The sequence below is a fragment of the Podarcis raffonei genome, chromosome 8, assembly GCF_027172205.1.
Source record: "Podarcis raffonei isolate rPodRaf1 chromosome 8, rPodRaf1.pri, whole genome shotgun sequence".
Lineage (NCBI taxonomy): Eukaryota > Metazoa > Chordata > Lepidosauria > Squamata > Lacertidae > Podarcis > Podarcis raffonei.
The window spans coordinates 88,002,784-88,027,000 of NC_070609.1; the positions used below are offsets into that span (position 1 = coordinate 88,002,784).

Consider the following 24,217-nt stretch of genomic DNA (forward strand, 5'->3'; position numbering starts at 1 on the left):
ATTCTGTGTATACACCAAAATCGCGTATACTTAAAAGCATGTATACCTGTGCAGCTTAGTGGGTGAGGGGCGCTCCCAGAGCCGGCACACTGAGGGGGTCTTGCCTCCCAAGCAAGGCAGAGAGCTTAAAAGCTACTTATGAGCTGGGTGCCTGCACAATACAGTGGTACCTCGGGTTAAGAACTTAATTCGTTCTGGAGGTCTGTTCTTAACCTGAAGCACCACTTTAGCTAATGGGGCCTCCTGCTGCCGCTGCGCCGCCGCTGCACGATTTCTGTTCTCATCTTGAAGCAAAGTTCTTAACCCGAGGTAATATTTATGGGTTAGTGGAGTCTGTAACCTGAAGTGTATGTAACCCGAGGTACCACTGTACAAGCTTTTAAGCTCTGCCTTGCTTGGATTTAACTTGGACAGTTCCAACCAGCTTGCCTTCAACTGCTTATGGTTGAAACTGTGCAAGTAAAATGCATGTAAGATGTGATCGTGCAGTACTCTGGTCCAGTTGGAGATACCACCAGGCAGTTCTTAGGATCTTTTGCCATACTAAGCTTCTCTAGGAGAAGTTTAGACTACAAAACCCTTCTAGCTTTCGATGTTCACTGCAGTTGATGGTTTTTTAACACATGAAAGCATTCCGCCATGCACTTGGAGTCTTTGAACCATGACCATAGATGAACTGAGAACGGATGCAGTATTTTCCACTGAAAATCACCAGCATACCAAACTTGCTGCCCTGATTAAATTTTTCTATTCCACACTGCATCGTTTTCCATGAAGTCTACTACTCTTGAGCAGCACAAACAAAGTAGATAAAGGCAGGTCAGGCTATATCCCCAGTCTCAAGCATGGCAGTTGTTTTATGAGATTCCCCCCGTGTCTGCTTTGGCTGCTGTTCCAGAAACTAGAAAACATTGGATGATCAAAGCAAGCTGGAGTCTAAAACCAGCAGAGAGTCTGGGAGTTTTAATTTCCTTTTTATTAGACCAGATTGTTTCAGTTATATGTATTTTTAAAACCCTGTACATATACGTGATAAAATGAATGATAGACAGCAACTTCCATGCCGCAGAGAAAAATTTGCCCTGTGGAAGCTATGCCAAGTTGCTCTTCTCAAGGCTTCAAAATAAGAGACCTCCGTTTATTGAGGTTTTGCCTGCCAACAGAAAACAATGAAGAAAACTATTGTTTAGCTGTGCTAAAATTGGGCAGCAACAGCTCATTGCCACCCCTCCAACTAAAGGGAGCATCAAATAAAGGGGTTGTCTTTGCCGTTGAGTGGGAACCTCGAAATTCCATCTCCAGACAAAGAATTTGGCTAGTTACTTCCCCAACCTGGTTCCCTCCAGATGTTTTGGACTACAACTCCCATCAGCCCCAGCTAGCACGATCATGCTAGGAGATACTGAGAGTTGTAGTCAAAAACATTTGGAGGACACTCAGCAGTAAAAAGTCCCCCTCGTGATGTCCTTCCTTTCTTATCTACAGGAGGCATCTATGTTCTGTCCTGGATTCCAGATGGGGCAGAACTTTACCCTATCGCCCACCTGCATGCATGTTTCTGCTGCACATGTTAGTACAAACTGCATTATTTTGAGCAACAATTTAATATAGCAACCATTCTTGGTCTTCACACTGTTTTCACAAACATTGAGGAAGCAACTGGAAAATGCCCCCAGTGTGTATCCTATAAGATTTCCAACTTTGAAAGCTGATTTGTGTTCAGTGGTGTCCTGCCAAGTATTGTTTTCTCTGTTTCTCCAGCTGGCAACAATGCTATAAGCAAAACTTTTGGCCTTTTTGGTTTCTCTGGCATAATATAGGCCACACTCGATTTGAAATTTCTACAGATTTACCTGGGCTTTGGTTGAAAAAAACAACAATTATAAGGCCTTTATAAAAGCCCAGGAGGAGGGCAAAAGTGTTTGAGCATACAGTTTGAGTGTTGCAATATGTCAATGAGCAAAATATGTGTTTAAAGCCACCTTTCCCAGCTTGTTAGGAATGGATGAACCATAAATACAGTGGTACCTCAGGTTAAGTACTTAATTCGTTCTGGAGGTCTGTTCTTAACCTGAAACTGTTTTTAACCTGAAGCACCACTTTAGCTAATGGGGCCTCCCGCTGCCGCCGGAGCATGATTTCTGTTCTCATCCTGAAGCAAAGGTAACCCGAGGTAATATTTCTGGGTTAGCGGAGTCTGTAACCTAAAGCGTATGTAACCTGAAGCGTATGTAACCCGAGGTACCACTGTATCTGTTTCTCTCAGCTTCTCGTTTTTCCAACCTTAAGTTCCATTCACCTGCTTTTAGCATCAATTTTTGATCTTTTTCTAATTTTTTTTTAAAGGTCCAGACAAAAGTGATAGCTATGTTTTGGTTCCCCTGTTGGCTTGGGGAAGGGCAAATGAGATGGCTTCACATTCAATTGCAAACAAATTTCTGCCCCAATCCTGCAATATGGTTCCTTCCACATGTTTAGGACTACAACTCCCATCAGCCCCAGCAAGCATAGCTGAAGGGTAGCAGCTTCTGAAGGGCACCATTTGGGAAATGTTGCTTTAAATTCTTTGGCCAAAGTCCAAAGGGCTCTGCTTCAGCAAACATTCCTCTGAAGAGTAACTTCTAGGCCAGTTCCGTGTGCTGTACCCGCAGGGTATCGTGCCAGCCTCTGAAGTCTTCAGATGTCCTTTCCTTAAAGGTAAAGGGACCCCTGACCATTAGGTCCAGTCGTGGCCAACTCTGGGGTTGCGGCGCTCATCTCGCTTTATTGGCCAAGGGAGCTGGCGTACAGCTTCCGGGTCATGTGGCCAGCATGACTAAGCCGCTTCTGGTGAACCAGAGCAGCGCATGGAAACGCCGTTTACCTTCCCACCTTCCTACTTGCACTTTGACATGCTTTCGAACTGCTAGGTTGACAGGAGCAGGGACCGAGCAATGGGAGCTCACCCCGTTGCGGGGATTCGAACCGCCGACCTTCTGATCGGCAAGTCCTAGGCTCTATGGTTTAACCCACAGCGACACCCACGTCCCTTGTCCTTTCCTTAATGGTAGCTTTTTGTTTGTTAAATTCTAAGTTATCTAACAAATGTACTTTAATAAAAGAAATAAGTTACACGTTCTTCCTAGGCAGTAACCGGAGCCAGGCCTCCTTAGTTTCAGCAAGGTTGCCTCCAGACTGTATCCTGACCCCAAATGTAATTGATTAGTGCACTACAGTAGGCAATTAATTAATCCAGCCTCCTTTAAATGGGCTAAAAACCTGCCATCTAAACACATGCAAATGTGCCTTCTTTTTTAAAAAAGTTAAGAACAGGATCAGGTTGTCTGCCATGTTTGTGCAGGCAACATTTGGAAAGTTGCGAATGTTGCTCACTCTAGTCCTGTTTAAGCTTCGTAAGGGTGAAACTACCTTAGTTGACAAGTTTTCCCTGAGTGAAGAGTTCATGATTTAGACAAGTGATGGCCAAACTTGGCCTTCCAGCTGTTTTGGGACTACAGTTCCCACCATCCTTGACCACTGGTCCTGTTAGCTAGGGGTGATGGGAGTTGTAGTCCCAAAACAGCTTGAGGGTCAAGTTTGGCCATCACTGGTTTAGAGTAATTCCAAAACCATCAAGCTGTATAATGTTAACTTAGCCTCCCCCAACCTGATACCTTCCAGTTGTTTTCTGCTGCAGCTTTCATCAGCCTCAGCCAAAACATCTGGAGAGCACCAGGTTGGGGAAGGCTGCTTTAAAACATCTGGCAACATGGTATGCCTTGCAAACATGAGCAGATGTGGTACAGTATCGCAGTAGGGTTGTTTCTGACGGTTCCAAAAGTCTAAAAATAGCAGCCGTGGTTTTTTAAAAAATCAATAGAAAATGTTCTTTAATATTTATTTTACAGCAACAAGACTTTAGACATTTATTAATGAGCAAGATCTTTTCAAAGCTGAAGTAAAGGTTTCCTACTGCTGCTTGTTGCATTTGAGCCCATTCTGCATTTAATTGAAAACAATTGCAGAGCCTTTGGCCTCCTTCCCTGGGCTACATTCTCATTTGAGAACCGAAAGCTGCTCAGGCTCTACATCTCCTCTGCTTAAGGGTCAAGATGCTCTTGAAAAGACCTGGGCAGAGATGGGACCAGCCATCCTCACCTGGATTCTCTCCTGCATATTCACTTCTGAGCAACAGAGTTCAAGGGGAGTGTTGATAAGCTGTGAGGGAATGCCCAGGAGATCTACAAGGATGATAAACAACCTAGAAGAAAAAGCTTAAGGAACTGCATGTGTTTAGCCTAGAGAAAAGTAGATTGAGCGATATAGGAGAGAGATCTTGGCCGGTGTTTGCTGGCCAAATGAGCTGAGGAAGGGCCAGAGTGGTCCTTATCCAGCACTGATAAAAACCCAGCAAGCTTCTTTCCTCCCAAAACTGTTTAAAGGAGGCAACCCCAGAATCAGGCACTTTTAGCTGGCAAAAGCCTTTGCTTCATCTGTTTAGTTAAGAAGTTTATTATCTTCTCTTTTGCCAAGTCAGCTTTGCAGGGGTCTATTGAAATTTAAAGCAAAAGTATTTTTAAAAAACCTGATCAAGAGGGTGGAGCGCCTCCCCCATGAGGAAAGGACACAGCGTCTGGGACCTTTTCGTTGAGAGAGAAAAGGCAAGGAAGAGGTGACATGATAGAAGTTGGTTAAATTAGGCATGGTGTGGAGAAATAAATCAGGTTTTAGTGGATCTCGCCAGCCCCATCCCATGTGCCCCTACGATGCTGGGTCTGGTGGGAATTGTGTCCCCAACCAGATTGGCAAAAACTGCTTTATGGTTTGTTTGCTCATTGGTGAGACAACTCTTGAAGAAACAAACCTTGGTTTAGCATTATGTGCAAGCGCAACCTATGTCTACCATTGGATCACACTGCCTGTGCACATGCTTACTGATATTTTCAAGGAATCTAAAAGGTTACTCTTGCCTGATTCTTCTTGAGCAAGACCTGTCAGTTCCAGCGGAATAGAGCTTTAGGGTTCAGACCAGGTAACAGATTAGAAGGTCCTACATTGTTATTTTATTAAGCTACAACGCAGCACATCCTGCTTTTTCTAGTCAAGGACTGCACAGACAGAGAAGCTAGGCTCTTGATCTCTGATTCTGGGGGTGGAGAATCTTGTAAGGAACTGAACGGATAAACAATACATCTAAAATCTTGGAGAGGGGCCCTGGGTCAGGGAAGAGAACATTCTTTGCATGGCAGAATGTCTCATGCCTGGATGAACATCGGAAGCTGCCTTATCCCCGGTCAGACTGCTAGACTTTCTACATTAGCATTTTCCATACTCTCCAGGGATTCAGGTGGTGGTGTAATCTTCCTAAGCACTAACTGAAGATGTACTGGGAGGGAGGAATCGCCTGACTCAGCTTTCTCCATTCATTCATTCATTCATTCATGCATGTATGCATGCATGTCCACCGTCCATTGACTGCTATCTCAAGTGAAGAGTGATTCCTTGCATGTGTGAAGGTGCTACCACAGATTGAGCACCACAGGTAGAACTTAAATACCTCTGGGATAGCCCAAAGTCACATGAAATGCTTCAGATGCAGAATCGCCAAGACTCAGAGGACTTCCTGGTGCTGTAGTATCTTTAAAGGTATCAACTCCTTAGAAAAAGAGGAGGAGCAACTCAGGGTTTCTAACACTGCCTCCAACACAATGCTTGTCAATGTGTGATTACATGCGCGGTGGCAGAACACACACTCGGCACACAACAGTTTCCAGTTTCCAGCTTTAGCAGAGGCCTTTCTGCCCAAGGCTCTGGAGAACTGTAGCCGGTCTCTGCTGCTAAGCTAGAGAAATTGGTGCTCTGACTCAAGAGCCCTGGTGTGTTTGCTGGCCAGTCCTCAAGTGCTGAGCCATCGACATGTGTGCATGTCTGAACCTACACCGAAACCCCCACCTCCTCAACACGCCAGGATCAGCAAAGCTCTTGATTGCTACCTTAGGTCAGAAGCAGCCTCCCTATGTGGCCATTCTGCCACCCCCACCCCCCCACTTTTGTTATTTTAACTGTCTGGCTCTTTAAAACCAAAGCCGCTGAGCTGAACTCTGGCCAAACCTAATTTTGTCTGTGCTTGCTTATCCCAAAAGCCTGATGACACCAGTGAGGAATGGCTCAGAAATATTAGCTGGTCTCTGGAAGCGAATAGTCTATACTTGAGATTAAATTTGGAAGCAACGTGATATAATTCATTCGAAGAGCATTTTCCTGACTTGGAGAAATAGCCGGGGTGAGGCACTCCAGAAATGGGGGCTGCCTTCAGATGAACCTACACACCATGATTTGGAGATGGAACAAACTCTGTTTTTGCCTGCTCCTTCCTCCCCATCGGCACACCTGAACAGTTTACGTCCTAGTTTGAGCAAAGTGCCGTTTGCAATTGCAAACCAAGTTCTCAAGCCAGGGTTTGTGATCCTGTTTTGCAGTTCTGATTTGAAGATGCACACTCAAGCCCTGCTTTGCTGCAAAAGGTGCAACAACAAACTATGGTTTGACAGTGTGTAACAGGAGGAGACGGTGCATGAGCACAGCACTGGTTCATGATCCTCAGGTCCTAACCATAACTCAGAGCATTGTTGGAATGCAGCTGATATTTAGCAAATAAAGTGTCTGGGGCCCCTGATTACTTAGGCTGATAAATGAAGGGAAAGTTCAATTTGTTATGGCTGAGCCTCAGCCTCTCTCTAGCTCAGAGTTCCATGCATTTCTCTGTCTTCTGATGCTCAGACCAGATCAGTGCTGCATCCTGGAGTTGCAAAGCACTCAATTTTTCATATAATCATAGAATTGTAGAGATGGAAGGGACCCCAAGAGTCATCTAGTCCAACCCCCACAGTACAGGAATCACAGCAAAAAATCCCTGACAGATGGCCATCCAACTTCTGTTTTAAAACTTGCAAGAAAGCAAATTGCACCATTTTCTCAGGTAGATGGAATCTCCTTGTAATTTGAATCGGTTGGTTCGGGTCCTCCCCTCTGAAGCAGTAGAGAACAAGCTTGCTCCGTCTTTCATGCAGAAGCCCACCAGCTGTTTGAAGATGGCTTTCATATCTCCTTTTGGCCTTTTTTTCCAGGCTAAACACCTGCATATCTGTGAAGCAGGAGTGTCCATGAGAGTGAGGAGAGGGGCTTCTACTTTCTACTTGCAGTAGCCTTTGTTGCTTTTATTATTTTATCCAGCCTCCCTCCAAAAAACTCAAATCGCTACAGGTGGTTTCTTCTACACCTTTACCTTCACAACACCCTTGTGATGTAGGTTTGGGGGTGGGTGATTCCCTTAAGTAAGCTTTGTGGTGCGACAGAGATTGCTTTATTTATTGCATTTCTAACCCAACTTTTTCTCCAAGGAGCTCAAGGTGGCACAGGTGGTTCTCCCCCAGCTCATTTCATCCCCACAACAACTCTGTGGTGTAGATTAGACTGAGAGGCAGTGACTCACCCAAAGTCACCCAGCGGGGATTTGAACTCAGGTCTCCCAGGTCCCGGGCCGCCATCCATAATCTCCCAGTCCTCTGTTCCCACACTGATCTTGCTCTCTTCTGCCTTTTCCTCTGCAGTCTGATGGGACGATCCTGGCCATTGCTCTGCTGATCCTGTTCCTTTTGCTGGCGCTGGCTCTGTTGTGGTGGTTCTGGCCGCTCTGCTGCACCGTGGTAAGTTTCCTCCTGCCCACACTGGGATCTCTTCCCTCTTTAGCAGCTCCCCTGTGCGGACAGGCCAGTGATTTGAGCAGCAAGGAAACAGCTCACACCAGAAACCTGCATCTGCTCTGCCAAGTGTTTTGTACGGAACCAGGGATCTTGCTTTCCTCCCATCTCAGGTGCCCCAGTTTGTCTCCTGGGAGGTCAAAGGTGGAACTCGATCTCTACATCTGGGGCACAATATGAAGCAGGGCTCAGCCCCAGAAGCTGTTTTCCAGCCCCACTGCTACTTGGGCCTGGGCACATTCCTGGGCTGTCAGCAGGTGGGGTGGCCAGCCTGCATCTGAGCTGTACCTTTTCGAGCTTTTCGATCGGAATTGGCACTATTATAGGTGCCACATACGGCAATACCGATTCTGCATTTGTAAGAATGCAAACGTTTCGTTTGGCAGTACCTAAACTTTGGTAAGGTAAAGGAAAAGGGACCCCTAACCATTAGGTCTAGTCGTGACTGACTCTGGGGTTGCGGCACTCATCTCGCTTTATTGGCCGAGGGAGCTGGCCAGCATGTGGCCAGCATGACTAAGCCGCTTCTGGCGAACCAGAGCAGCGCACGGGAACGCCGTTCACCTTCCCGCCGGAGCGGTACCTATTAATCTACTTGCACTTTGACGTGCTTTAGAACTGCTAGGTTGGCAGGAGCAGGGACCGAGCAATGGGAGCTCACCCTGTTGCGGGGATTCGAACTGCTGACCTTCTGATCGGCAAGCCCTAGGCTCTGTGGTTTAACCCACAGCGCCACCCGCGTCCCTAAACATTGGTACTCCCTGCCTATTGAGATCAAGCACTGTATTATATCTGGCTCCTGCTAAAAACATTTTTGTTTAGAGAAGCCTACCTAGATGCTTGGAAAGCTGATGAGAATTTTAACCTGTTTTGGAAAAAAAAACCAAATGCTATGTTTTAGATTCTATGTTGTAATTTTTCCTTGATTTTATTGGGGTTTTAAAAATAAATTTATAGAAATTTAAATAAAATTTATATCCTGCCTTTCCCCCAGACTGGGACTCAAGGCGGCTTACACGAATTAAAACAACACAGATAAAATACATGAATCTAAGCCATGTTGGCCTTTATAGACCATAACCAGCATTTTGAATTTTGCCCAGAAACAGACAGGCAGCCAGGGAGGGGAGCTGTTGTATCAAGGGAGTTGCAGTCTCCCTTGGAGAGTTGAAGGTATTTTGAAGGGGTGTTAGCCACTCATGGTGTGTGTGTGTGGCAGGGGGTTGAAATTTGGAAGGGTGTTTTGGGCCACAAGCAGCAATGGAACAACAGCAACAAAATTGTGGACTGTGTCGAAAGTGATCCCGCTTTCAAATTAATCTTGGCATGCCTGTCAGATTAATACCCTAGGGAGCATGGGCCAGGATGCACAGGCAGGCAGCAGCCAAGGACCCAAGGCTGAGGTATCTGCAGAAGGCCTAGGGCAGGTGTCCCCAACCTGGGGCCTTCCGGATTATTTAAAAAATAAGTGCCATCAGCCACAACAAGCACAGCTGGCGGTTTTCTAAAACTTCTGAAGGCCACCAAGTTGGACTTGGAGTGGTATCTGGGCAGACACCATGGTGAGTTACTGTTTAGTAAATTGTTGCACTTCTCCAGAAATCTGTTTGCTGTGCAGTTCCTTAAAAGGTAAAGGGACCCCTGACCATTAGGTCCGGTCGCAGATGACTCTGGGGTTGCGGTGCTCATCTCGCTTTATTGGCCAAGGGAGCCGGTGTCCAGCTTCCGGGTCATGTGGCCAGCATGACTAAGCCGCTTCTGGCGAACCAGAGCAGCACACGGAAACGCCGTTTACCTTCCCGCCGGAGCAGTACCTATTTATCTACTTGCCCTTTGACGTGCTTTCAAACTGCTAGGTTGGCAGGAGCAGGGACCGAGCAACGGGAGCTCACCCCGTTGTGGGGATTCGAACCGCTAACCTTCTGATCGGCAAGTCCTAGGCTCTATGGTTTAACCCACAGCGCCACCCGCGTCCCAGTGTGCAGTTCCTTAGGAGCACAGAAAAAGGCACAAAATGTGGCACTTGGTTTGGGATGCAGATTTTTACGCATGTTTCTAGACCTCATGATTAGAAGAGGAGGCACGAAAGTGCTGACCATGCCTGTGATGATGAGCCAGGGTGGTACAGTGCTTAGAGGGCTGGGTTAGGACCCAGGTTCAAATCCCACCTTGGCCACTCACCAGATGACCTGATGGCCGGTCATTCCCTCTCAGCCTAACTGACCTTACAGGGGTGTGAGGAGAAAATGGGGAGGGGGGCTATGTACTATCACCTTGATATCCTTGGAGGAAAGGGGGGGGAATACAAACATGATACAATAAATAATATAGAAATGTTGGTGTTGATTATATTGTTGTTGATAACAAAGAATGAGTGGGATTCACCTCAGAAGTCCCGTCAGTGGAAACTGTACAAAGCCTTCTGCTTGTGCAATGGGGCTTTCCTCTCTCCCCCCTTCCCAATTTACTTGGGAGGGGGTCAGGTGCACCCCCAGAACAGCACGGGGGTGGGTGGGAGGAGATTTTACTAGGGTTCCCATATGTCTGAGCCATCGGAAACTGTGTCCGGGAAAATCCGGTGTCCGGTTTTGTTGTGTATTATCAGATTTTGCATTTTTGAAATACGGCAACCCTAGCTGACAGAATGATCATCTTAGTGTTAAATTCTTCCCAGTGTGTTTCTATAATGCTTTTGAGTATTCAAACCACGAGATAGAGGGAGAGATAGGGAGAGGTAACCTTCACAATATGTATGGAGATGGAGGGGCAGAAGAATCGGCTGCTTCTGATGTTTGGGGGCCAGGGAGCAAGTTGCTTCTGTGCCCAGCACAACTCTTTGCAAAAGATGTGATTCCTGCATTTGCAGGGGGTCAGACTCAATGATCCTTTGGGTCCCTTCAAATTCTACAGTTCTATGAAAAGCAGAGCGACAGCACAACCCTATGACTTCTACTCAGAAGTAAGTCCCACTGAATTCAGTAAGACTTAATTCTAGGTAATTTTCCACAGGATTGCAGCCAGAATCACACAAAACATAAATGCTATTGAATAATAAAATAGAATAAATCATAATTTTTTGCTCATTTTTATGCAGGAAGCGGGAGGGGGGAGTTTTCTGGGCAAGGAGAACTGGGTGCAGAATGTCTGATTTCTTTCTTGTTTTTTCGTTTTAGCCCAGATACTGATACCCTGTGTGTATCCACCCTTAGAAAGTGGGTCCCAGAACAGGTTGCCCTCCTGATAGGTGTATTTGAGTAAAGCATGTGTTTTAATTTAAACGGAAACCGTTCCCGCCCAGCTGTGCTCCAGGCGAGATAAATGGCCAGCGTCATTTGGGGGCTGGGGATAATTAAATTCACCGACTTCAGTGGAGGAGTGCCATGGATTTTTCTGGACCAAATGGTCTTCCTGGCAAACGCTCATCGATAAACATAGTTTCCAAATGCATCATTGTTGATGATTCTCCAGTGTGTTCTGTCGAAGAAAGGATGAAAGATTGGGCTCATCACTCCAATTTACAGTAAATGTGGTGATGTCAAACCGAGGTCAGTCAGACAGTAAGTGAGATTTTTGTGTGTGTGTGTTCTGGCTCAGGCAGAAATCTTCTCCATCTTTCATTTCAGCAGGTGTCATACGCAGGTAGAGCAATGAGAGGCAGGGGCCCCATCCAGACATGCAACAGAATGAGATGTTAGACTCCTGAGCTGGCAGTTTGGCCTGTGCCACTTCAGACTTCAAGAGGGTGGGGAGGGGGATGCTGTTTTTAGCACATCAGGAAGGGAGCTTCTAGCCTAATTCATTGCATTCCTTACAATCCTACTTTTCTACTTGACAGCAGTTTCTCTTCTTTTTAAATGTAGGGAACAATTGAAGTATTGTTACGTGGCATCCCAATCTCTGAGCAGTGAGAGACTTCAGTGGTTCAAGGTGCTTATTCAGGGTTTGGGGGCGCTGTGGTCTAGACCACTGAGCCTAGGGCTTGCCGATCAGAAGGTCACCGGTTCGAATCCCCGCGACGGGGTAAGCTCCCATTGCTCGGTCCCTGCTCCTGCCAACCTAGCAGTTCTAAAGCAAGTCAAAGTGCAAGTAGATAAATAGGTACCACTCCGGCGGGAAGGTAAACGGCGTTTCCGTGCGCTGCTCTGGTTTTGCCAGAAGCGGCTTAGTCATGCTGGCCACATGACCCAGAAAAACTGTCTGCAGAAGCGGACAAACGCCGGCTCCCTCGGCCTGTAAAGTGAGATGAACGCTGCAACCCCAGAGTCGTTCACAACTGGACTTAACTGTCAGGGGTCCTTTACCTTTAGCTTTTTTCCTTGGAATGAAGGTCAATGGAGACTGCGGTGTCTTTATGCTATATGGTTTTATTTACACATCTATAGAAGATGAGCATAGGAAGAAGGGGCTCACAGCATTAGCACTCCAACAGATATTGCCTCGCTATGAGTCACAGCTTTGGATCCTGCACAGATTAAGCATGTCTCTGTGTCTCCTGTTTCCAGGTTGCTTCCAGCTTAGCTGGAATATTGTTCTCATACCTAGCAGCTAGGTGAGGGTGGTAGTGGAAGAAAGACGCCTCCCATTAGCCTTGAGGGCACCATCACTTAGTTGCAGCTCTTGCAACTTTGCTCATTCTTTCAGGATGTTGATCTGCAGCATGGAGTGTCTTAGTGGACATTCCAGTGCCTCCCCATTTCAACCTCATTCTTCTCCGACATGTGCAGACCAGAGTTCCCTTCAACTGAACTACTGAGATTCTGCTTTTCTGCTGTTAGCTGGGAGCAGAATTGCAACGGAACAGGAGTGAGCAACCTGCAACCCTGCCAGGGACACAACTTGTGCTGGGGAGTCCCAAAAACACAAGAAGAGCTTCCTGGATCAGGCCAGTGGCCCATCTAGTCCAGCATCCTGTCCTCACAATGACCAACCAAGGGAACATCATTTGCACACTCCAGACAAGACAAGGACATGGTGGGAAGAAAGTAATGTAATGAAATTTCAAGAGGGATAAATGTAAGGCTCTGCACTGAGACAGGACTAACCTGATCCACAAATACAGGTTGGGGGTGTGAAAAGGGGTCTTAGTAGATCACAAGGTTAACATGAGTCAACAGTGTGATGCAGCAGCAGAAATGGGCAATGCAATTCTAGGCTGCATCAAAAAAAGTAGAGTGTCAAGATCAAGGGAAATAATAGTCCTGCTCTATTCTGATCATGGCCACTGGTCCCATCACCTCCTGGCAAATAGAAGGGGAAGAAATGGAGGCAGAGAGAGATTTTACTTTCTTGGGCTCCATGATCACTGCAGATGGTGACAGCAGCCACGAAATTAAAAGACGCCTGCTTCTTGGGAGAAGGGCAATGACAGGCCTAGACAGCATCTTGAGAAGTAGAGACGTCACCTTGCCAACAAAGGTCCGTATAGTTAAAGCCATGGTTTTCCCAGTAGTGATGTATGGAAGTGAGAGCTGGACCATAAAGAAGGCTGATCGCTGAAGAATTGATGCTTTTGAATTATGGTGCTGGAGGAGACTCTTGAGAGGCCCATGGACTGCAAGAAGATCAAACCTCTCCATTCTGAAGAAAATCCGCCCTGAGTGCTCACTGGAAGGACAGATCCTGACGCTGAGGCTCCAATACTTTGGCCACCTCATGAGAAGAGAAGACTCCCTAGAAAAGACCCTGATGTTGGGAAAGATGAAGGGCACAAGGAGAAGGGGACAACAGAGGACGAGATGGTTGGAGAGTGTTCTCGAAGCTACCAGCATGAGTTTGACCAAACTGCGGGAGGCAGTGGAAGACAGAAGTGCCTGGCGTGCTCTGGTCCATGGGGTCACAAAGAGTCAGACACGACTAAACGACTAAACAACATTCTGCCTTGGTCAGACCTCATTTGGAGTCCTGTGTCCAGTTTGAGAAGGATATTGACAAGTTGAAAGATGTGCAGAGGAAGGCAACAAAGAGGATCAGGGGTCTGGAAACCAAGCCTTATGAGGAACGGTTGAGGGACATGGGGATGTTTAGCCTGAAGACTGAAAAGTGAAAGGATTGCCATCTTCAAATATGTGAAGGGCTGTCCCAGGGAAGATGGAGCCAACTTGTTTTTTGCTGCTCCAGGGATAGAGGACCAGAACCAATGGATTCAAATGACAAGAATGGTGATTCCGGCTAAATCTTAGGAAGAACTTTCTGATAGTAAGAACTGTTAGACTGTGGAATGGACTGTCTCAGAAGGTGGTGGGTTCTGCTTCATTTGAAGTCCTTAAACAGAGCTTGGATGGCCATCTCCCAGGGATTCTTTACCCGTGATTCCTGCCGTGCAGGAGGTTGGACTAGATGAACCTTGGCAGCCCCTTCCAATTCTATGATTCTGTGAAAGCATCACTCCAAATGCCATAATTCTCATGGAAATATCTGGTGATGAGAAAAGTAATGTTGGATCCGTTTGGGAAAATTTGGTTCTCACCCTGGACTTTAATTAACCCAAAGGATCTGAAATGTTGGAGGAAAGAGGAATGTAAGAATAACTGAAGAATGTTTGATTATTATTGAGGATGAAGCTGGAGAGGAAACACAGATGCTCAGCTGTAACCCCCAAGGAACAATTACAGTGGAACTTACACATTTTCCCATCAGCGTGGAGGAAATAATGAGGTTCAGAATGATTTGACAGCCGCCCTTTCCAGCCATGGAGCTAATGACAAACATTGTTTATCTGGCCTATTAGGAAGCTTTCCAAAAAAATAACATTGCTTGATTATTATTATTTTAAGCGAAGAAACATAAGAGGAAAGTTGTGAGAAATAATCTTGAGCAAAATGCGCACAATGGAAACAGCACCAGGCAACCCAGTGGAAAGTTTTCTTTTGCAAACCTCCTTGGAATGAGTTGCAAGCTTAGCAATGGCTAGATTCCTGCTGGATCAAGCCAAGGACCCATCTAGTCCAGCATCCTGTTCTCACAGCGGCCAACCAGATGCCCGTGGGAATCCAGAGAGCAGAAAATGAGCACAAGAGCCCTCTCCCATCCCATGGCTTTCTGCAACTGATATTCAGAAGCATTGCTGCCCCTGACTGTGGAGGTAGAGCATAGCCATCACGGCTAGGAGTTCCTGATATCTTTCTCATCCATGAATTTGTCTAATCCTTTTTTAAAGTCATCCAATATAGTAGCTATCACTGCCCCCTGTGGCAGTGAGTTCCATTGCTTAACTATGCGCTGCGTGAAGAAGTATCCATCATGAGATTTAGATGCTTTGGGTCTAAAGTGGTGCGTTGTTTTTAGCCTAGCTTTTTTTGTTGTTTCTGTGAATGGAATTCGTCTCTGCCTGTTGAAGCTAAATGGGCGAGACGTTACGGAGCAACACCTACTGCATTTGGCTTCACTCAGTGACCCAGTGTGCTTTGCTGCTGCTGCTGCTGCTGCTGCTCCCATTCTTTATGCCATCAGCTCATAGCATGGTGCTTGCCATTTGTACTATTGAGCAGTGGAAACAAAGAAACAGAAAAAGGAAAGGAAAATGTCTGGTTTTAATCTCAGTCCCCGTCTGTGGCAGCGATGGACACAGGGCGCTATATGTTTCATGTTAAACAAAGCTGTCCATGTATACATTTTTCATTCTTGGAGCTGAAAATGAAATGCAAACATTTAGAGTGTAGACATATCATGGTCCCAGGACTTGGACTCCAGTGCTGCTGCCTTGAAAGAGGAGGGCTGGAACATTGCAGACCCTAAGAGGTCAGGGAGAGCTTTTCCCTGGCCCCTCTCCACAAGGGCCTAAAAGCAGAGCAGTGTTGAGCAAGGCACAAACAGGACTGACACATTCACAAGACAGTATGAAGAAGCAGATTCTCTTAACAATATCCTTTCACAGTCTCTTTTTACAATTTTTGCATCTCTTGACATGTAGGCCATCTGTTAAAGCATATCCTATCCACTACAACAGCTAGTAAATGCTCCCCCACCATCAATTTTATCTAATCCCCTTCTACAGCTATCCAAACTAGAAGCCAACATGATATATTGTGGCCATGAGTTCCATCCATTAACTATGCACTTTCTTTGTCCATCACTGCATATACCTCTTGTTGGTGGGTTTCATCGAATGATGCTGCATTCTTACGAAAGAAGGAGAGGAGGTGGAGAAAACCCTCTTTCAGATACTCCCTTGAAGAGCATGTTGAAGACTCTTCAGCGGCCTCTCCCTCTGGGCACTTGTGTGGATTGGGCCCTGAGAGGGAAGGCATACTTTAAGCAAAAAGTAAGGTCACCACAACTTCCATCATAGAGCTTCAATATGCTGATGACAACATAGTGTGTGCACACTCGGAGGATGGGCTCCAAACCATCCTAAATATATTTGCAGAAGCTTATGAAAAGCTTGGCCCATTGCTCAACATCCAAAACACCAAAGTGCTGCACCAACAAGCACCAAACAGCCCCTCTGCAGCACCACAAATCCAACTCAATGGTGTAACATTGGAAAATGTCGGTCACTTCTCCTACCTGGGCACAGGGCCAACATTGATGACGAAATCCAGCATCGCCTGAGCTCTGTGAGTGCAGCTTTCTCCTGATTGAAGTGCAGAGTGTTTGAGGACCAGGACATTTGCAGGTAAACTAAAATGCTTATTTACAAAGCTATTGTACTGCCAACCTTACTATATGCTTGTGAAACATGGACCACTTACAAACCCCATCTCCAACTCCTCACAAGATTCCATCAACAGTGTCTCTGAAAAATTTTGCATATCACTTGGGAAGACAGGTGAACTTATGCCAGTGTACTGGAAGAAGCAAAGATCACCAGTGTCGAAGCAATGATTCTTCAACATCAACTTCGTTGGACTGGTCATGTTGTTCGGATGCCTGATTATCGTCTTCCAAAGCAACTTCTCTATTCCTAACTTAAGAATGGAAAGCGTAATGCCAGTGGACAACAAAAGAGGTTTAAAGACTCTCTCAAGGCAAATCTAAAATAAAAAGTAGTATAAACACCAACACTGGCCTGCGAGTGCTCCAATTGGAGAACAGCCTTTATCAAAGGTGTCATGGACTTTGAAGACGCTCAAACTCAGGATGAAAAATGCTGGCAGACCCTCACCGTGATCAACTCCCGCCCAGAAACCTATGTCCCCACTGTGGAAGGACGTGTGTATCCAGAATTGGCCTCCACAGTCACATATTGGCTCACTGTTAAAACCGTGTTCATGGAAGACAATCTTACTTGGCTACGAGTGCTCTTCAAAGAAGACAGGTGGGCAGGCAAGGGCTTGGAGAGGAGGAGGTGGGGCCCAGAGAGTGGGCTGCACAAAATCTCAAACCACCAGTCGATCTGTACAGTGGTTCCCAAAGTGGGTGAGACTGCCCTGAAGGGAATTACCTGGGGGGGGGCAGGCCAAGAGGCAGGGGGGCAATGGAGGTGTAAAAGACTATTAGACTTGAAAAGCTGGAATCACTGGATGAGGTTAATCAATTTTGTTGAATCAGTTAAACCAAATAGTTTTAATTGAATTGATGTGGAACTAATTGTTACTGCTTTGAAATTGATTGTACTATTATCTTCCTTAGTGGGTTGTGCAAACCACTATTCTGAACAATGCTTTCTGTAGGGTAGGGGGCACCTGGGGTGAGTTTATGGCACCAGGTTTTCCATAAGAAGTTTGGGAACCACTGACCTATACTTATTGATTTGTGTGGTGCTGGTGAATTAAACCTCCTGTAGCTCCATTGGCCTGGTTTATTTTGCTCCTTCTCACGTAGGGAGAGATTCAGCTCTCTGTTCCTCTCCAAGGCCGCTGCATCTGAGGTTTAGGAGAGATGCTTGTCATGCCTCTGTTTTCGCTTTCCTGCTGGATGGACTCCATGCTACTCTTGGAGAGAATCGCTGTGGCAATTGCCAGCTCCTTGCTACGTTGGAGATGCTGTGTGTGTGTGTGTGTTTGTGTGCAAGAAATAGCAGCCTCGCACTCGCATCAGCTTTGACAGTTTCTATGGTGAAGACCCCAGGCCTATTTTTTTAATAGAAAGCCCAAACACAACCCCTCACATGCAGAGTGAAATTCTGGACTCAATGTACTTTCGTTAAATGTATTTATTTAATTTTCATCCCACCCTTCCTTCAAGGAGTCTTGGCTGGCATCTGTGTTCATCCACCCCACATTTTATCCTCAGAGCTATCCAGGAGAGATGGGCGGGGGACAAAGCTACATTTGATCCTTGTTGCTGTGTGCCAGGGAACAAATCAATTAGGCAAAATGTGGATTTTGTGAGTACGTATTATTGTGGGTTTGGTGTGGGTCAGTCTGGATGATGCCCTGAGCCCCTTCCAGTTCTTGCAGTCCTGCATCCAGGGAGGGTTAGAATGTAAGTGAAGAGTTTGCTGAACTGGTCAGACAAGTTTCTTTGTAAGAAATGACCTTAGCTGGCTACTCAAGTGTCCTGGTCAGCATCTCAAAAGAATGAGGCAGTTTGTGAGGGCTACACCTAAGTGTTGGTGCCCTTCAGGCTAAGGGGTGGGCCTTTCTTCCATCCACCTCACTTAGTTGCTTGATAGCCGGAGAAAGTGTGTCCACGCACTGTCCATGCTTAGAACTACTCTCTAACCATTTTTTGACATGTTCTGGGAAGTGAGTCTTGACTGAGTTTAAAACCTGACTGTAGAGCAGCCTGGCTATGGCCTAACCCCTTGTGTTTCTTCTTCATTCTTTTTAGATCATTAAGGAGCCTCCCCCACCCCCCATGGAAGACAGCGAGGTAAGTGCCCACTTCATGATGGCTTCTGAATTGCTCCTCTTGCCTTTGCTTTGTGTCTTTGCCCTGTGGGGAACTCAGTTGCGCCGTCCACCCCTGCAGAAAGCAGCTTTGTCAGCCCTCTGCTTGAGGCTTGAGAAGCACTGAGCCTTGGACTTGCAAAGCTCCTTTTGCAGTGCTTCTCTATCACCTGACTACCAGCTGGAGAGTGTTGTGCAAGGGACTTTGACAGGTAGGTTGTAATGGCACCAGGTGATTGACAGGTGGGTTTTTCCTGCTGGCCTGTCAAAGTTGGCCTGTAGGGCTGGTGGGGACGGATACGGATCTGGCCCACTGGGCCAATCACCTTCCCTACTCCTGTGTGTCTGTTATTGTGCTGGCTATCTCCCTCGTATTAATTCAAACTGTACCGTGTCATTCAGTGATAAGATGCTGGATGTGAAATGCGATGTGTTTGCTGTCGATCACCTCCTGTTTTTTGAAACCTCCGGATGTTGTTCTGAATCGTGAAACCTCTTGAATTATGTTGCAGTTTGAGTTCTGCTTGTTTGTTTTCATTGAGAACTTCGGTTTGAGTGAGGCCCAAGCTAACCAACACCATCAAAATCCCGTGTCCTGGTGATTATTCTCCTGGGTGCAAACCTGAGCATTTGTTCATGGAAATGGACGGTTCGATTCAGTTCCCAAATCTGAATTGCTGTGTTGTTGTCTCAGGTCCATGTCTTCACCCACATGGCAAGAGGGCCAAGCCACTGGCCAGCCTGTAATTGGATAATGCTTGCAACTGATGTCATCTTGCCCACTTAACAACTAGCGATAGACACACTTGGCAGGTCCGTTGCATTCAGTAGCATGGTTGCAATTTAGCAAAAAAGGTGATTATGATTTCTGTTGAGAGGAGCCTTCTTGCAAAACCAAAGCAATCATCTGTGTTCTTTTCCTGGAGAGACTGAACTCCTAGAAGCCGTTGCTGTTCCAGCATCTGAGCCCAAGCACTGTTGACCTGGGTAGACTGAGGGAGGTCTGGGTAGACTGGGAGCCAGTGTGGTGTAGTGGATAAGAGCAGTGGACTCGTAATCTGGTGAACCGGGTTCGCGTCTCCACTCCTCCACATGCAGCTGCTGGGTGACCTTGGGCCAGTCACACTTCTTTGAAATCTCTCAGCCCCACTCACCTCACAGAGTGTTTGTTGTGGGGGAGGAAGGGAAAGGAGAATGTTAGCTGCTTTGAGACTCCTTTGGGTTGTGATAAAGCGGGATATCAAATCCAAACTCTTCGTCTGCAGCTCAGTGTCTGAGACAGGCTTTGCATGGAGAAGGACCCAGGTTAAAACCCTGGCATTTCCCTGTAAGACTGAGAAAGGCTTTTGTCTTAAATCTTGGAGAGCTGGTGCCAGGTAATGGAGATGATCCTGACCTTGATGGACCAATGAGCTTTGACTCAAGATTTGTCATGGATGCAGCCTCATTGTTTCCTATAAGAGGTATCTTTGCCTCGGACCACTTTGGACAGGACTTACTTCAACTCTGTCTCCCTGTTCACTGTCAAGGGGTGACAGTTTGGAGAAGTGGAAGTCCACACCAATGGAGGGCTTCCCTTCACTAGTCATTTTTAGGGTGCTTTTTTCCACCCTTGGATAATCTGATGGAGGTGCACAGGGCAGGGAGGAAAGCACGCACCTCCCCCAAAAAGCCTCCTCCAGGATCTTGGGGCAATAGAGTGCATTCCCCCATCTTACCCATGTTGAAGGGGCAAACCAGTGGGGCAGTGGCCAAAGCTCTGAAGCTGTGCCCAGTACATTAGAACCAGCTTGCTTTACTTCAGGGAAGGTTCACATAAGCTCGTAAGAGACCATTTGCATTCAGTATTTGGGCTTCAACCAAAGTGGGTGCAACTTCCTAAGATATCACCCCATGGGGTTCTCAACCATAAAAGCTTGTGACCTGGGCATTTAGTGAATAATCATGAATGACTGGGGCAGAGACTTAGCTCCAGTGACAGAGGAATCTTTTTTCTCTGTGGTTCTGGTTCTATCTAGCCAGAGGACATGGGGCTGTTGGTCTAGCAGAGCCAGTTCAGAAACTAACATGTTCAACAAAATGTATAACTCTAAGAACCTAAGAACAGCCTGCTGGATCAGGCCATGGCCCATTTAGTCCAGCATCCTGTTCTCACAGTGGCTGAAGTGTGAGAAAACTAGCAAGCAGGACCTTCTGGAGGCAGGGCATAGGTATTGCCTGGCTTCTCCATGAATTTGTCTAATCCTCAAGTTAATGCCCATCCCTGCCTCCTGTGTGAGGGAGTTCCATAGTTTAAAGAAATTCTTCCTTTCATCTGCCCTGAATCTTCCAACATTCAGCTTTGTTGGATCCACAGGTTCTAGCAAAGGTTATTCTATCTCTAGGACAGCCTTTGCCACCTGGTTACCGCCAGATGTTTTGAACCACAACTCCCATGAGCTCCAAGCAGCACAACCGATGGGAATTGTAGTCCCAAACACCTGGAGGTTGTTGAAGGCTGCTTTGGGAACCTTAGGCTAGGTAGTGGAGTGCCCTTGTGAGGTGCCTAGGAGGGAATATCAGATGAAGCCCAAGCTTTTCCAGAAAAGGAAAGTTTTGTTAATAGACTAAAATAATATGCAGTATACTTGAAGGCTGTCCCAGAGAGGAAAGGGTTATAGAGGGAGTGGGAAAGGAGTTGGCAGAGACCCCAAGGCTGCTGCACAGTTATGCTTTAGCGGGGGGAAGGGAAGGGGGAGCAATGGAAGTTGGAAAACTGGCAAGAGAGACAGAAAGAAATAGGGAGGGAGCAAGTTATACCTTTCCTTCCATATGATCTGTCCAAAAACATGTCAATGGAGTGGGGGAGGGTCCTCAGCTCCAGGGTGAATCCCCCCAAAGAGAAACCATGGCATGGCATTGTTGGTCAATGATTGCTGGATGAGTTTGTGTGTGTGCAGCGATGAATATTCAAAGGCTGAAAAGGAGTCAAGTCAAGCTGAGTGTGTCTCACTAAGATTGTTTTCACTCAGATCATTGATAGTGTCAGAAATACCAAACTAATGACAGACTGGGTAATGACCAGAAACAGGATTCTTTGATAAACAAAAGGGAAGGATGGCCGTCTAATAGTCTAAACTGGATGCTAGCGGAGTAGAATCACTTTGGCCAGAAGAGGCCACAGCTGTTGGACTAGCCTCGGCTGGTGGAAGGCACACTTGCACTGCCCCACAGGGCCACATGAAACCAAGCTGGCTCCACCTTCAGGTATTTGACGATGGCTATCGCATCGCCTCTCAGTCATCTCTTCTCCAGGTTAAACCACCTCAGCTGTTCCCTTGATCATCTTGGTCTTTCAAGCAGACTGTTAGACTTCATCTTCCTGGGCAGACATTTAACAACATTCTCGTCCTTCAGGTTGATTCAACTGTTAAGAAAGTAGCTAAAAAGGTAAAGGGACCCCCTGACCATTAGGTCCAGTCATGACCGACTCTGGGGTTGCGGCGCTCATCTCGCTTTACTGGCTGAGGGAGCCAGCGTACAGCTTCCGGGTCATGTGGCCAGCATGACTAAGCCGCTTCTGGCGAACCAGAGCAGTGCATGGAAACGCCGTTTACCTTCCCGCCAGAGCGGTACCTATTTATCTACTTGCACTTTGACGTGCTTTCGAACTGCTAGGTTGGCAGGAGCAGGGACCGAGCAATGGGAGCTCACCCCATCGCGGGGATTCGAACCGCCGACCTTCTGATCAGCATGTCCTAGGCTCTGTGGTTTAACCCACAGTGCCACCCGCGTCCCTAAGAAAGTAGCTAGTCAACTGTTAATTTAAAATTAAGCACCAAAGTTTTCGACTCAATAAATATGAGGGATCTTTGAAAACTCATAGGAATCAACACAAAGAATCATTACAGACCTTAAATACCATCCCCAGAGAGCTGTACTCCTGTGCTGTACTGAATGGAATCTTGAACCCGATTTTGTGTTTATGTATTACGCTGGATCTGTTGCCAAGTGCATCTTGCTTTTCCACCGAAAGCATGACTTAATAGGGGGTCCAACCTCAGTACCAGGTTAGTGAGTTGCTTCTTGAAGGTGTAGGAGGATTAAGGCCCGGCAACCCTGCACCACTGTAGCTTTCGGAGTCGGTGAAGATTTGGCAGCCGCCCATTTGCACTGCAGAGCTGTTGGTCTAGCTTTTATCTGTGTTTATTATTCCTTTCCAGATTGTTTCCTTTTTCCCTCTCCCTGAAAGATCTCATGGGCAGATATAGTTAAATAAACTGGAGGGCGAGCAGCGGCGCTCAGTGCAGCAGGAAATGCATTATTACCCACCAGTGTGTTGTACAGGCCGTCTCCCCCTCCTCTCCCGGTCACCCCAGGCTCACGCCTCACTGGTGGGAAGGGCAAAGGCGGGAGAATGGCGCCTTGTAGCAGAGCCAGGGACCTCAAGGGAAGGGTGTGGGACTTGAATGCAACCCCGATGTGATTGGGAACAGATGAGAAGCAGGTTCTGGGCCTGGAAGGTGAAGCTTTCGCAAGCAACACTGGGTCGCCGAGGTAGGGAGTGCGCTGTGGGAAGAAGAAGCTGCTTCCTGTAGCCAAAGCAATAGTTCACTAAGCCAGTGGCAACTGAAATTTTAAACATCTTATGACTGTACAGCATAGGAGCCAACTCTTGGGGCCGAGGTCCCTTCCACAGCCCCCATAAAATATTTGAGGGTCCCCCGCAAAGTTGATGGGCATTGCCATTCACATGGTATTCATGTGCCATGTCTTGGGATCGATGATGTGGGGGGGACTTTCCCCCCTCCCCATATTTTATTTGTCGGCACCCCTGCCACGCAGAATCTCTGAGCTGTTCTGCTTGCCTTCCCAAACTAAAACTAAAAAGTTAACCATTGCTTTCATCTTCAAATACCGGAAAATGTCACATGGAAGATAAAGCAAGCTTGTTTTCCACTGCTCCGGAGGGGAGGACCTGAACCAATAGATTCCAAGAAATAATTTTCTGAGGGTAAGAGCTGTTCAGCAGTGCAACTGACACCCTACTAGGAAGGTGGTGGACGATTCTTCAGTGGAGGTTTTCAAACAAGAGATTGGATAGCCACACATCAGGGATTTTTGAGCTGTGGTTCCTGTATTGCAGGAGGTTGGACTAGATTACTCTTAGGGTCCCCTTCCAGCTCCACAGTCCTATAATTCTATACCTCCATTGGCCGTACTGGTGAGGCCTGGTAGCTTTACTTTCACTATTGGTAATAATAAACAGGGATACTCATTAGATTACAAGGAAAGAGTGAGTAACAGAACGTTTCAGTCAGCTGTTTTTGTTTCTTATAGTGGCATCAAAACATAAATAAATCAAGTAATGTTGGGTTCTTGTTTTGCTTTTCATTGTTGGTTTTGCAACTCATCCTCTGGCAGTCAGGTGACAGTTGACCCATCACGTCAAATAGACTCCACATGGCTGACTTCTCTCTCTCTCTCTCTCTCTCTCTCTCTCTCTCTCTCTCTCTTTCTTTCTTTCTTTCCTTTCTTTCTTTCTTTCTTTCTTTCTATGCAGTAATGGAGCAAAAAATAGAAAAATCACCAACACCCACTTCAGAAAATCCCACACTCCAAGATAGAAAATAGATCTTGTAATATTTATATTTTATTGAAAAGGCTTGTGTTGGAAAGAAATAATTTGTTTCCAGCCCCTTGATGCCAGATTTGAATCCTGAGAAC

The 24,217-nt window shown here is 46.5% G+C and overlaps 1 protein-coding gene across 2 annotated transcripts in view; it reads left to right on the top strand.

Annotated features, from left to right (window-relative positions):
- Positions 1-24,217, top strand: part of ANTXR1 (ANTXR cell adhesion molecule 1) — a 125,297-nt gene that overhangs the window by 65,619 nt on the left and 35,461 nt on the right. For both annotated transcript variants that reach the window (XM_053401380.1, XM_053401379.1), the window contains 2 exons: positions 7,590-7,685; positions 18,453-18,494. In XM_053401380.1, the coding sequence (XP_053257355.1) occupies positions 7,590-7,685; positions 18,453-18,494 (138 nt within the window). The remainder of the gene's footprint in view (positions 1-7,589; positions 7,686-18,452; positions 18,495-24,217) is intronic.